Below are 12,386 nucleotides of genomic sequence, written 5' to 3'. Positions count from 1 at the left end.
AGCATCGTGTGATTTTGTCTTCGTTCTGGTAATGCAGTGTATCACCTTGATTGACGTGCTTATGTTGAACCATCCTTGCCTCCCAGGGGTAAATCCCACTGGTCATGGTGTAAGATCGTTTTAATGTGCTGTCAAAGTCAGTTTGCTGTGATATTGGATTCTGCCTCCCTCTGTTCTTAAAAACTATTTGCCAACATTTTCCTGCCTGCATAGCATTCCATTGTACAGATGGGTCATTCCCTACTTGTTGGATATGCAGGTTGATTTATGATTCAATATTTATGAACATTTTGAAGGCTCTTAATTCTTCTTGCCTCTTGGCTTTTAGAAAGCTATACAAATTCACACATCCCTACCAGTGGGTGAAAGTATAGGCCTGAACTCCAATTTGTCTCCCATTCTACTAGTTTATAAATGAGATTTGCCTGGGAGACCCAGCTGCCTGCTGTGATAGGAGATCATTTGCGTAGCTGTCGGTAGAGTTGAAATGACCCAAATGCTTTGTTACTTAAATTTTTCAAAATGTTGTCCACATTTTCCCTCCTCTTCAGGGAGAAACCAACAGGATTATAGCCTCCCACACGATGAACAAAAACTCATCCAGGTCACACAGCATTTTCACCATCTACTTGGAGGTAAGTGCAAGCTTTCTGAATAGCCTGGGAGGGACAGCTGATTCAGGGGGCCTGCTCAGTCGGAAGCTTCTCCCCGTGACCCTCTAACTTCTGTTTGGATGTTTCATAGGCCCATTCGCGGACCTTATCAGATGAAAAGTACATCACTTCCAAGATTAACTTGGTGGATCTAGCAGGCTCGGAAAGGCTGGGGAAGTCTGGGGTAAGTGGGGCGAGCAGGAGGTTCCTTCTCCACGAGCCATGGCCCTGTTTCTGGCATAGTGCCATGCTTGTGGGCCATCCCTCATTGGGCATTCATAAGCAATCCTGGTCCAGGCACAGAGGAGCATGTGAGCTTGACCCTGTGGAGCTGGAGAAGCAGAATCAGCAGAGGTGGAACAGCTAGTTCCTACTGACAGGACTTCTATAAACATTCGATGAGATGATGGCTTCTAAATTCCTAGCAAGGTGCCAGGCACTCAGTAAGTGCTCAGTAAATACTCCATGCTAGTGTTGGCATTCCTCTGTATATGAGCATGATGGTTCTTAGGACTATTTGCATGAGCATTCATCACAAATAAATATTCATACGAGTGTTGGTATTAGCATAAGTATTCGCAAGACTATTCAGGTGAGCATTCTTTGTGCGTCTGTAGGAGTGTATTTCAGTAAATGTTCATAAGATTATTTGCTCAAGTATCTGCATAAATATTCCTGTGTGTCTTCATATTAGTGGGAATCTTACATGAGTAGTAGTATGAATATTCATGTAAATATTCATATTCACATAAATATTTGCACGATTGTTCCTGTGAGTGTTAGTATTAGCCCAAGATGGAATACAATCCCTTGACATTGAGAGAAGACCCTGGTTCTGGGAAGGAGGCTGTGGCCTGGCCACAGTCTTCTTAGTGGGGCAGCCTCTCCACTTGGGTCTGACGCGGAACTGACCTTTGGTTTGTAGTCTGAGGGCCGAGTCCTGAGGGAAGCCACCTACATCAACAAGTCGCTGTCATTCCTGGAGCAGGCCATCATTGCCCTTGGGGACCAGAAGAGGGACCACATCCCCTTCCGGCAGTGCAAGCTCACCCACGCCCTGAAGGACTCGTTAGGTGAGGGTGTGGTTGGTACACCTTGGCATATCTGCTGCTGGTGATTATGGAATTGCTCCTACCGGTGGCACGGACTTACCTGCAGCCTTTTCACAGTGACCTCAGACACACCTGAAAAGGCAGAATTGAGCCCAGTGCCCTCTGCTCTCACTCACAACATGCCATGCTGGTCACTCCTCGGAACTTTTGCAGAAGCCTCTACCGGGAATACCTTCTCATTTCCCCTCGTTCCTAAACCAGCTGGCAGAACCTTCCCAAACACCTGCTTGTGTGGCTAGATTCCAGATGGAGGGCCTCTCCTGTGACATCTTCCATTTACCTACAACCACCCCCACAGAGGGGCAGGAGTTGTATCTTGTCATCCTTGTGTCCCCAGGCTTTTGAGTTGGGCCTGATAACACAGTCATTAGTGTCTGGCATTAATCAAGTGCTACCATGAGCAAAGTCTGCCCCTGCCCCAAACCATCTCTCCTCTGCTGTCCTCACGCTCTTCTTTTAGGTACATCTGGTGGCCTCTGCCCTTTGCTCCCTCTCTTCCCCTTGCCTCCCAGCCTCACACGCCCTTGGATGTGTGCTCTCTAACCCTGTCTTAATCAGCTTGGGCTGCTATAGCAGAATGCCACAGACTGGATGGCTTAAACAACAGACATGTGTTTCTCACTGTTCTGGAGGATGGAAGTCCCAGATCAAAGACTGGCAGGGATGGTTCTGGTGAGGACTCTCTTCCTGGCATGCAGATGGCAGCTTTTTCACTGTGTCTTCACATGGCAGAGGGAGAGAGAGAGAGAGAGAGAGAGAGAGAGGCTAGCTTTGGTCTCTCTTCCTTTTCTTATAAGGGCACTAATCCCATCATAGGGGCCCCAACCTTGTGACCTCCTCTGAACCTAATTACCTTCTAAAGGCCCCACCTCCAAATATCATCATGTTGGGTGTTAGAACTTCAATATATGAATTTGGAGGGACACACAAACATTCAGTTCATAACAGACCCCCATTAGCCTCCAAGGAATCTCTTGACAGAAAACCCACATGGTTCATGGCCCTTCTGTGTCCTGCTTTCTGCAGGGGGAAATTGCAATATGGTCCTCGTGACAAACATCTATGGAGAAGCCGCCCAATTAGAAGAGACGGTACGTAAAGACAGCCAATTTTACCAGGTTTGGACTCCCTCCTCGTGGGTGGCAGGGCTGGGTAAGGGGGCTCAGGGCTGGCTCAGCTGGCACACTAGCCATGCACGTTGTCAAGAGTGGAGGGATCCAGGGGATGAGTCTGAGCCCAAATTGCTGAGGGGCCCCACCCAGGATCCAAATACCAAGTACCAAGGGGCAGAAGTTGTGTCAAGAAAGAGGCAAGGCATGAGGCAGGCTGGCGGGGAGAGGAGGCTGAGAGCCAGCTTTGGGGAGTGGGGCAAAGAGTATGTTCCTTGGGGTGCTGCTCCTGTGAATTGGAATCAAAAAGGACAGCTGATTCCTTGTTCTTCATAATCACACGTTTAACAAATCTTGAAAATAACCCTGGGTTCCAGGCCGTGGTTCTAAGGCTATGTGAAGTGATAGGTTTTAAGCATGTGCCACATGCAAGGTGGTGGTGGTGGGTGCAGCTCAGTAGACATGAGTCATATATGGCCTTGGGCCTCAGAGTTCCCAACCAGGGCCTCGAGTAATGTGAGAGGCCCCGGTGGAGGAGTCCTTCAAAGGATGGGGGATTTTTCCTGATTCTGAGGTGAGGAGGGTGGGCACTGAGCTGGTTGGGTGACAGGGAAAGCAGAGCTGTTCCTGGCAGAGGAGACTGTGGGCCTGAAGGTGTGTGGTCCATGCCAGGAACGTCTGGCCACATCAAGGGTAGGCTCAGGAAAGAGAGGAAGAAGAGGAAACTGCAGGGGCTGGATGGGCCCTGGTAGCCAGGCTGAGGCCTTGGCTGTTCTCCTGCAAATGGCTGGGGCTGTCACAGGGTTTGAGTAGGAAAGGGCTGTGGCCAGAGTTGTGACTCAGGGAGATTAACCCAGCAGCAAGACACAGGTGACCTGGGCAGGGAAGAAGCTTATGAGAACCAGAGGCCAGAATACAGGCTGAGACACTGACACAGGTGAGCCCACACAGCTGGGTACCCAGCTGGGCTCCTCCTTCCTCTGAAGGGCCACCCATCATAGTAAGACAGGTTTGGAAAGCTCTCCTTAGACATTTTGCTTTTCAAATGTGAATGTTTAGGGCAAGCATCAGTCATCTGGAGAATCAACTAGGTCATTTCCAGCTACACTGGAGGGCAAAATGCTCTTGCAGGGCCTCCCAGCTTCATGTACTAGGGACCACCCCAGTTCCCAGGGGTAGCTCTCCTGCTACACACCCTGTGCCCTGGGACTTGGGAGGCCAGGGATGGGAGCTCCAGGTGACATGCAGGCAGCATTCCCAGAGGAAGGCCTCAGGAACCTCCTGGTCTCATGGTATAACAACAAAGCATGGCTGAACCCCAAGAGCAGCCCTATGAAATTGGGCCTCCTGGTTGCCTTGTTGAGAAAGATGCTCTACAAGGGGCCCTCTGTCCCCTTATCCCCACCCTGAGATGTCACCACACAGGAAACAACCTCCTGCCACCTGCTGCCCCCAGAAACTTGTGCCCGTACCGCTCGGGATCCATACCTGGGACTGAGCCCACAGAGCCTGCAGGAGGGTCTCAGGGGCTTGGGACAAAGGCATGTGGGGGTGTTAAGACTCAAATTGTTCCTGTCATGGATCACGTTGCTTTATGCAGTGACTCTGCGTGTATGTGTGGGAGTCGTGACCACACCTGCTGCTCTGCTTGGTGCGGGGAGTAATTTCACCCCACACAGAAGCAACTCCAACTATAATGATGGGGGGCTCTTCCTGGGCCAGTTCTGTGCAGAGCACATCACACACCTCGTCGCTAAGTCTCCCAGTGACCCTGTGAGGCACGTCTGCCGACTTCCCAGAGACGTTACAGGACCTGAGGTTGCAGTTGGTCAGCTTAACCACCAAAGCCCGTCACAGGGTTTGAGTAGGAAACGGCTGTGGCCAGAGTTGACAGGGCTCAAAGAAGAGCCCTGTCTTTCCTCTGGGCCACTTCTGGGGTACCCATCCCCCTGCAAGTTCGCTTCCCTGTTTCTGGGTGCCCCTGTCAGCCCAGCGTGGTATGAAGTTGGGTTCTCAGAGCCAGCCTCGTGTCACCACTGGCTCCGCCCACTGCCAGGGAGTAGCCTCCACCCTCGTGTACACCAGTCAGTGCGGCAGTGTCAGGGCTGTTCCCCAAACACCTGCCTGTGTGGCTGCCCCATGGGCCTCCAGCCGTAATTACCCCTGGCTGGCTGCCCCTCCAGAGGGACTCACAGGACCCCTCCCCAACGTCCCTCTGTAGCCCAGGAGACCCCGCAGTCCACTTAGGAGCATGCCTCCACACAGGTATTTAGCGATCCTTTTACCCATTTTGCACATACCTCTGCTCCTAAGTAACTGGCCAACAATGTAGAGGTCTGTCTGATGTGTTTTCAGCTGTCTTCACTGCGGTTCGCCAGCAGGATGAAGCTGGTCACGACTGAGCCTGCCATCAATGAAAAGTATGACGCTGAGGTACTAAGAGCTGTGTGGGTGGGAGTCTCACTGGGGACGACGTGTGGGTTTGCTGCCTGGCTCCCACAAGCCTGGCTTCCCTTCCTGCCTCAACCAAACATGCCATGTGGGTCAGTCCCTTTCCACCCTGGGATAGGCCACTGTCTTCCGAGTCCCTGGAGACACTCTTGGGCTGCCACAAAGACGAAAGGGTTGGGTCAGGCTCCCACCCAGTTCACATGTGGGCCACTGAGTACCCTGGGCTTCGGTGCAAGTGTTCCTGAGCACTGTCTCCGAGTTGAACCACGTGGGCCATCGCTCAGGCTCACTGGGTCTGTCACTACAGAACCACCTTCCTCCCGGCCTGAGTGATCCCTCCCAGCCAGCTGAGCTGACCAACCAGAGAGATGCTCTGCATCACCGTTAATTGGGGAAATGCACATTTAAACCTTAGTGGGAGTTCCCCCTCAGCCTAGTAAAACTTTGAATGTTTCTGACAATGCCCAATGATGGTGAGGGTGTGCCCAAACAGGAAGGCCTCTCCATCTCTGGTCAGAGTATCCTGGATACAGCCACTGTGGAGAGCATTTGGCAACATGTAGTAAAGTGAAAACACGTTTCCCAGTCATTTGGTTTTCCTTTTAGATGCTTATGGAATCGTGCATGCGCTAAGCTCATGACAAACCAGTCAAACTTTCCAGATTCTAAATCCTGAAGAAAAACGAGTCCCTGTGGCTCTGTGGGACTAACCATGGTTTGGAGGTTGAGGAGGGAACAGAGTTTAGAATAGTGGTTCTCAGACTTGAGCCGGCATCAGTCACTCCGTGGGCTTGTAAAACCGCAGGTCCCTGGACCCGTTCCCAGAGTTCCCGATTCTGTCACTCTGGGCTGGGTGTGAGGATTCGCCTTTCTCGTTTGTTCCCCGCTGCTGCTGCTGCTCTGGAGCCACCCTTTAAGAACCACTGGCTCTGTGATTAAGAGCCCTGGCCCCTGCATTGGTGGCGTAAAGGTGGTGAGCCACTGGCGCAAACAGACAGCAGAGAGAGGCTTGGGGTGTCCTACTCTGCCAGGAGGAAATACACCTGCAGGCAGAGGTGGGGTCACAACTGGGAAACTTCCCAGGCTGAGAGCTGCTCCAGCCTGTGCGGGACTTAATCAGAACTCCCTGAATTATCCTCCTTATGTTTATGATGAAAACACCTGACCCCCAGGGTACTTACATGAGTCCGTGCTATTTCCAAGGCATTCATTCCATCCAGAAAACGCTCCTGAGTTTTAGAAGGGAGTTGGTCAGCCAGGAGGTGCTACCAGATACTATTCTGTGGGGTCTGCTGCTCCAGCCCTGTGTTTTGAAAAGGGCAAGTTGAGGCCATTACACCGCCAGGCATTAGGAGAAGTGGCTGCCATGCTGTCAGGATGTGACAGAGAGGCTGGTGACCCGTAGGAGCAGATGGCCCGTTTCCCCACATCACCTGACTGGTCCAGAGGTGTAAGCCGGGCTCCCTGTACTACATTGTACAGAGTCATCCAGCTGGGGACCCCCAACAGCTCAGGCAGACTTCTCCTAGCCGGGGCATGATGCATATTCTAGAGCTGAGATCCCTCGGCTAGGATGAGGACGAGAAGGGGCTGGCCAACGAGCCTCTCCTGTTCACCTCATGGAAGCCCACTTGAAGGAGACCATCTTGGTGCTGCCCAGAGGGACAGACAGGACGGACCCTGGTCAAGTACCAGACTTTGTGCCCTGAATTGCCACAGAGCCACCCCTTGCTGTGGACTGGTCACACAGTTTTGTCACCTGTTCCAGGATCCAACTGTCAGGGGCTCCCTCCAGTGGCCATTTTTGACAACTAAAGGAAGTCCTGTTCACAGTAAAGGTTCTCAGCATAAAATCCCTGTTCCTCATACACGAAAGGCGCTCAGACAGTATCTATCAAATCATGTAAAACGACTTAGCAATTCTGTTGCTGGAATGTATTATGCACTCATTTGCCTAAATTTTTAGAGTGCTTACTATGTACCAGGCACTTTTTGAAGCACTTGGAATGCGTTAGTGTACAAACAGAAACACAAATCTCTAAAGAGCTGACAGTCCGCTGGGGGTGGAAGAGATAGATATAATTAACAAAAGAAATAGGTCAATTCTAGATCCTGCCATTTGCGACAACATGGGTGAAACTGAAGGATATTATGCTAAGTGAAATAAGCCAGACACAGAAGAAAACCACTGCACAATCCAACTTATATGTGGAACCTAAAAAAGTCAAATTCATTGAGGAAAAAGTAGGGCAGTGGTTACCAGGAGTGTGGGCAGGGGCCAAGAAGTGGGGAGATGTTGGTCAAAGGGTACAAATTTTCAGTTATAAGATGAATAAGTTCTGGGGATCTAATGTACTGATGGTGACTATAGTTAATAATGTTGTACTGTGTACTGGAAATTCGCTAACACACATCTCAGATACTCTTACCACACACAAAAGTGGTAACTAGGTGAGGGAGAAGACGTATATATGTTAATTAGGTTGACGGCAGTAATCATTTCACTACGTACACTTATATCAAAACATCATGTCGTACACCTTAAATACATACTTTTCTTTAAAAATAACATTTAAACAAACCAAAATAGGTAAGTTCTAGAGCTTCACTGTTCAATACATTGATCCTTACTCACATGTGGCTACTTAGTTAAATAAAATTTAAAATTCACTTCCTTGGTCATACTCATCACATTTCAAGTGCTTAATAGCTATATTTGGCTCGTGGCACAGATAGAGAACATTTCCATCATCACAGAAAGTTCTATTAGACAGTGCTGCTCTAGGGTATGTTGGTGATACGTGCTATGAAAAAAATTAGAGCAAGATTTTTAAAAAATGGTGTGGGGGTGGGGGGCTTGCAGTTTTATGTAGGGTGATTGAAGTGCGCCTGATTTAGAAGCTTTTGAACAAAGCCTTGAAGGAGTTGAGGGAGTGAGCCATGGAAATACCTGGGAGAAGAGGGTCCCAGGCAGAGGGGACAGGCAACGCAGAGGCGGGAGTATGCCAATTTGGTGGGAGTGGAGTGAGCTGGGGAGAGTGGTAGGAAAGAGGTAATGGGGGCAGGTCCCGTAGAGCCTCAGAAATCACTGTTATCCTATAGAAACCTCTAAGGACACAGAGGTATAAGTACTAAGATGTTCTTGCAGCATTATCTGTAGCAGCAAAAAATTGGAGGCGACCCACATGATTATCAGTGGAGAATGGTGACACATTTGTGCAGTGGTTGGGAAGGATGAGGGTAAAAGGTACAGCCGTGTATGCAAACCATCCCGGAGGCGTGGGCTGCACCAAGAGGGACATTACCGTGGTACTCTGAAAATACCCTGGGAGCTCCCAGGAGTTGGGCTTTGAGGGGGCCCTAGGTGTACCTGTGCTTACTCTGTTCCATTCCCTTCTGCTGTAAGAGGCCGGGGACCGCGGAGGCCCCCTCAGGCCCTCAACTCACCCCATTTGGGAAAATGTCACCTAAGGGGAGGGAACTGTCCAGGTGCTGAGATCATACCCTGTGGATTACCAGGAAGGGCCAGGGTATCCAGGCACAGGTGGGGAATCGTGGGCTTGAAGTGGGAGAGGCAGGATGACCTCTCTGACTGTCCTCCCTGCTTCCCTGGCAGCGAATGGTCAAGAACCTGGAGAAGGAGCTGGCACTGCTCAAGCAGGAGTTAGCCATCCATGACAGCCTGGTAAGGGGCTAGAAGAGGGATGAGGTGGCAAAATGCTAGAGGGACTGGGGTCAGGGTACCAGGGGAGCAGAAGGACTAGGTGGGGAGGAGGCAGAGGGGGCAGGGTAGGTATGCTGGATGGGCAAAGGGGGATGGGGGATCCAGATAGGTACGGGGCCAAGTAGGCCGGGAGACTGGGGAAACAAAGGTTGGGGGGACAGAGGGGCTGAGGGCCCAGGGAGGCCTGGTGGGCAGGGTTAGCAGATGGTCTGAGAACAGAGGTAGACAACCGGAGGAGGAAGGGCAGGGGGCCAGGGGCCTGGCAGGTAGGAGTACAGGGCAGACAACATGATGGGGCAAGGTCCAGAGAGGTAGGGGAGGGGCCGCTGCAAGGGGCCAATGTGGGCAGGGGTGGGGGCAGGAGTCCAGTGGCAGGATGTACCTGCCTGGTCCAGAAGGGCCTCAAGACAGGGCAGCCACCTCCTTCCGATGGGCCTCATCCTGGAGCGTGCTAAAACTCTACCAGCAGGCCCCTGGTGGCAGGCCCCTGTTGGGCAGCCTTTCCATCCCTCCCTGACTTAGCTGTCCCTTACTGACCGGAGCACCTGGCCTGTGAGTCAGTCTGTCTCCACCAAGACCTGATGGTGATGGGAATGGAGCTGGCGTGGGAGGCCAGCACCTGTGTCCAGGCTCCCCACCTTGGACCTCAGAATGGCCCCTGCTGCCCCTACTTGGCCTCCAGTGCTTAAAACTTATGCACATGCTCTTGATCCTCCTTCTAGGCCAACCGCACCCATGTGAACTACGACCCCATGGATGAAATCCAGATTGCCGAGATCAACTCCCAGGTGCGGAGGTACCTGGCGGGGACGCTGGATGAGATTGACGTAAGGATTCCTTCCTCGAGGCCCCCATGCCCAGCCGACCTGGGCCTCCCTGTCCCAGGTGTACCCAGCTGTGCTGTGCCTGCCTTGGAACCCCACACTGAGTGGGTGCCATGGGCGTAGCGTGGGTGGTACTGGACCCCCGGCCTCAGGATCCCTTTAGCCCACCAAAGCCTCAGCTTCCGTATTTAGGGTTACAGGGCTGTGGGTGCCTCACAGAGGGACCAGCTACCTTGAACACACAGGAGGTGATCCATTATTGGGGGCACGAGCATGGGCTGTGGAGCCGGGCTGCCCTGGATTGAATCCTAGATGAGCTGTCTCCTTGGGAAGTGGCTTCAGCAAAATGCCCCCCTCATGTACTTTGGTGGCCTCGCCTGTACAGTGGGGAGAGAAACTGAGCTGGGATGAACTGAGCTGCAGAACCTCAGGTGCTTGGCTGTGGCAAATAGACTGAGTCTGTCAAAGGATGGTGGACATGCTGGTTGTCTGTAAGGAAGACCCCTAGGGATGCTGGAGTAGGCCAAGCAGGAAGAGACAGCAGCCACGCAGGGAAGGGCCCTCAGGGGGAAAGAGCATTCTGTTTCTTCAGTCAGGCCAGCAACCCTTCATCGGGGAGCTGCATGGACAGACCCCTCCCACCGTGTTACTGTGGGCAGCTGGGACTTCTCAGCAAGGGCAGCCCCAGACTGACCCTTGGCCAAGGGTAATGCTTGTGGGCTGTAGAGCCAAGACGGAGGCCGAAGGTCTTCCTCCGGGCACAGGCATGTATGTGTCTGTACCCACACAAAGGTTCGTGACAGAACCTTCTGGAAGCAGGAAAGAGCTGAGGACAACACATTTTATTAACATTTTGTTCTTATGATTTTCAAGAACTAGAGTAATTTGATTTTATAGGGATCTTCACTTAGAAAAGGTGATTTTTATAGCCTCAGTAAATACTTAGTTTGAAATCTATGAATCAGATCGGGCTTACACTGCCACTTTGTTGAGAGTCTGTTTGCAGACGTCCTGTTCTCAAGACAGGTGGTCAGCGGGTTAGGCCAGGGATCCTGTTTTCTCTGCTAACCAGGATCTCTGGCTGTGGTCCTGGGGTGCCGAGGTCTCACCTCTGCCTTGCTCTCTTCCCTCCAGATAATTAACCTCAGACAGATCCAGGAAGTGTTCAACCAGTTCCGGGTGGTTCTGAGGTAAGGGACCCTCCCTACCTACCCGACGCCATTTTCATTTCTTATGGTTTGGATGCAGCCTCCACGCACACCACCAAGGCCTCAGCTTCCATATTTAGGGTTACAAGGCTGTGGGTGCCCGACAGAGTGGCGTCTCTCCTGTGTGAGGAGCCAGATCAGAGTCCACGGGGTGTGCCCAGGCCCCTGGTGTCCCCGACAGTCTCTGCCCCCAAGCTCTCAGCTCCTCCTGCCCTTCCCTTCCTCTGAGGGAAGGAAGGGGGAGGACAGCTGTCCATCTGAGGGCTACTCAGAGAGGAAGCGGTCCCTGGTGGATGTTTTCCTGAGTTCATCAGTTGGATCGGAGGTCTTCATGGAGTGCCAGCCCTGAGCATGGCCAGAACAGGGCATCATGCATCCCCCTGCTCCCCCACCCCCACCTCAGGAGGCATTTGCGGTTTATTTGGGCACACGCATACCTGCAGCCTGAGTGGCTCCTGCTGGGTGGTAGCACAGAAGCTGATCACGTGGTTCCAAAGAGGCGGAGAAGCGTGGTCCCCGGGCGGGCTCACTCACACACCTTGCTATCGTCATCTTGGAGCAGATGTGCCTGGCACATAGGGTGGGCCCTGCAGATTTGGGGGCTGGACGATGGGTGTGTGCACTGGGGAGTCCGGGGCATGGAATGAGTTGGTTTTGTCTGGTCGGGCTCATGGTGAAGGCCTGGCTCGTTCACAAGGGGCCACACCCAAATGAGTTCGAATCCCAGTACATACTTGGTTCTTGATCCAGAGGGTTCAGTGTGGCCCCACATGCGAGGTATTCTCTCACTTTCTCTCCCAAGCCAACAGGAACAGGAAGTAGAGTCCAGCTTGCGCAGGAAGTACACCCTCATAGACAAAAATGACTTTGCAACCATTTCTGCTGTCCAGAAGGTAAGCAGAGTTGGCTCTTGCTGACAACACTTGTCAGATTTTTTCATGCCCGTTTAGGAGGCAACAAGTATCCTTTAAAGTGTCCATTAGAACAAATCTAGGGTTGGAACAGATAAAGGTAACACCAGGATGAGTGTGGGGTAAACATGCAAGAGTAAACCACATATGATTCCAAGTGCTCTCCAGAATTAGAGACGTGGCTAATAATGAACAGGACCAATTCCTGAAGCTGGGTTGGGAACAAGCCTTAGGATCCTTAGGGTATGGAAGAAGCCCCCAGACTAGTGAGAGATGATGTGGAAAGTGGACATTGGATGGGGTAGTCAGAGACAGCTCTGTTGGGGCAAGCCTGCAGTTAGCTGCAGCAGCGGCAGCCACATCGGTGTGGGCTAAATGAACATCCCCACCTGAG

At 52.0% G+C, this 12,386-nt stretch overlaps 2 protein-coding genes and 1 long non-coding RNA gene across 11 annotated transcripts in view; 1 reads left to right on the top strand and 2 right to left on the bottom strand.

Moving 5' to 3' along the window:
• Window positions 1-5,273, bottom strand: part of KLHL18 (kelch like family member 18) — a 71,764-nt gene extending 66,491 nt beyond the window's left edge. Inside the window, exons 1-2 of the mRNA XM_081073220.1 lie at window positions 5,175-5,273; window positions 2,388-2,484 (exon numbers count right to left, since the gene is read on the bottom strand). Of these exons, the coding sequence (XP_080929346.1) occupies window positions 2,388-2,459 (72 nt within the window). The 5' untranslated portion in view covers window positions 2,460-2,484; window positions 5,175-5,273. The remainder of the gene's footprint in view (window positions 1-2,387; window positions 2,485-5,174) is intronic.
• Window positions 1-12,386, top strand: part of KIF9 (kinesin family member 9) — a 40,483-nt gene that overhangs the window by 15,460 nt on the left and 12,637 nt on the right. For all 9 annotated transcript variants that reach the window (XM_081073211.1, XM_081073209.1, XM_081073215.1 and 6 more), the window contains 9 exons: window positions 552-635; window positions 745-837; window positions 1,579-1,726; window positions 2,792-2,856; window positions 5,230-5,307; window positions 8,942-9,010; window positions 9,772-9,876; window positions 11,008-11,063; window positions 11,884-11,974. In XM_081073211.1, the coding sequence (XP_080929337.1) occupies window positions 552-635; window positions 745-837; window positions 1,579-1,726; window positions 2,792-2,856; window positions 5,230-5,307; window positions 8,942-9,010; window positions 9,772-9,876; window positions 11,008-11,063; window positions 11,884-11,974 (789 nt within the window). The remainder of the gene's footprint in view (window positions 1-551; window positions 636-744; window positions 838-1,578; window positions 1,727-2,791; window positions 2,857-5,229; window positions 5,308-8,941; window positions 9,011-9,771; window positions 9,877-11,007; window positions 11,064-11,883; window positions 11,975-12,386) is intronic.
• The window catches only part of LOC308507755, a 39,227-nt gene continuing 37,542 nt past the window's right edge, over window positions 10,702-12,386 (bottom strand). The window contains exon 4 of the long non-coding RNA XR_013994924.1: window positions 10,702-12,071. This is a non-coding gene — a long non-coding RNA (uncharacterized lncRNA). The remainder of the gene's footprint in view (window positions 12,072-12,386) is intronic.

This window comes from Rhinolophus hipposideros, assembly GCF_964194185.1.
Source record: "Rhinolophus hipposideros genome assembly, chromosome: 14".
Taxonomy (NCBI): Eukaryota; Metazoa; Chordata; class Mammalia; order Chiroptera; family Rhinolophidae; genus Rhinolophus; species Rhinolophus hipposideros.
Note: the sequence above shows the minus strand (reverse complement) of the source record. Positions and strands in the feature narration are given on the sequence as shown.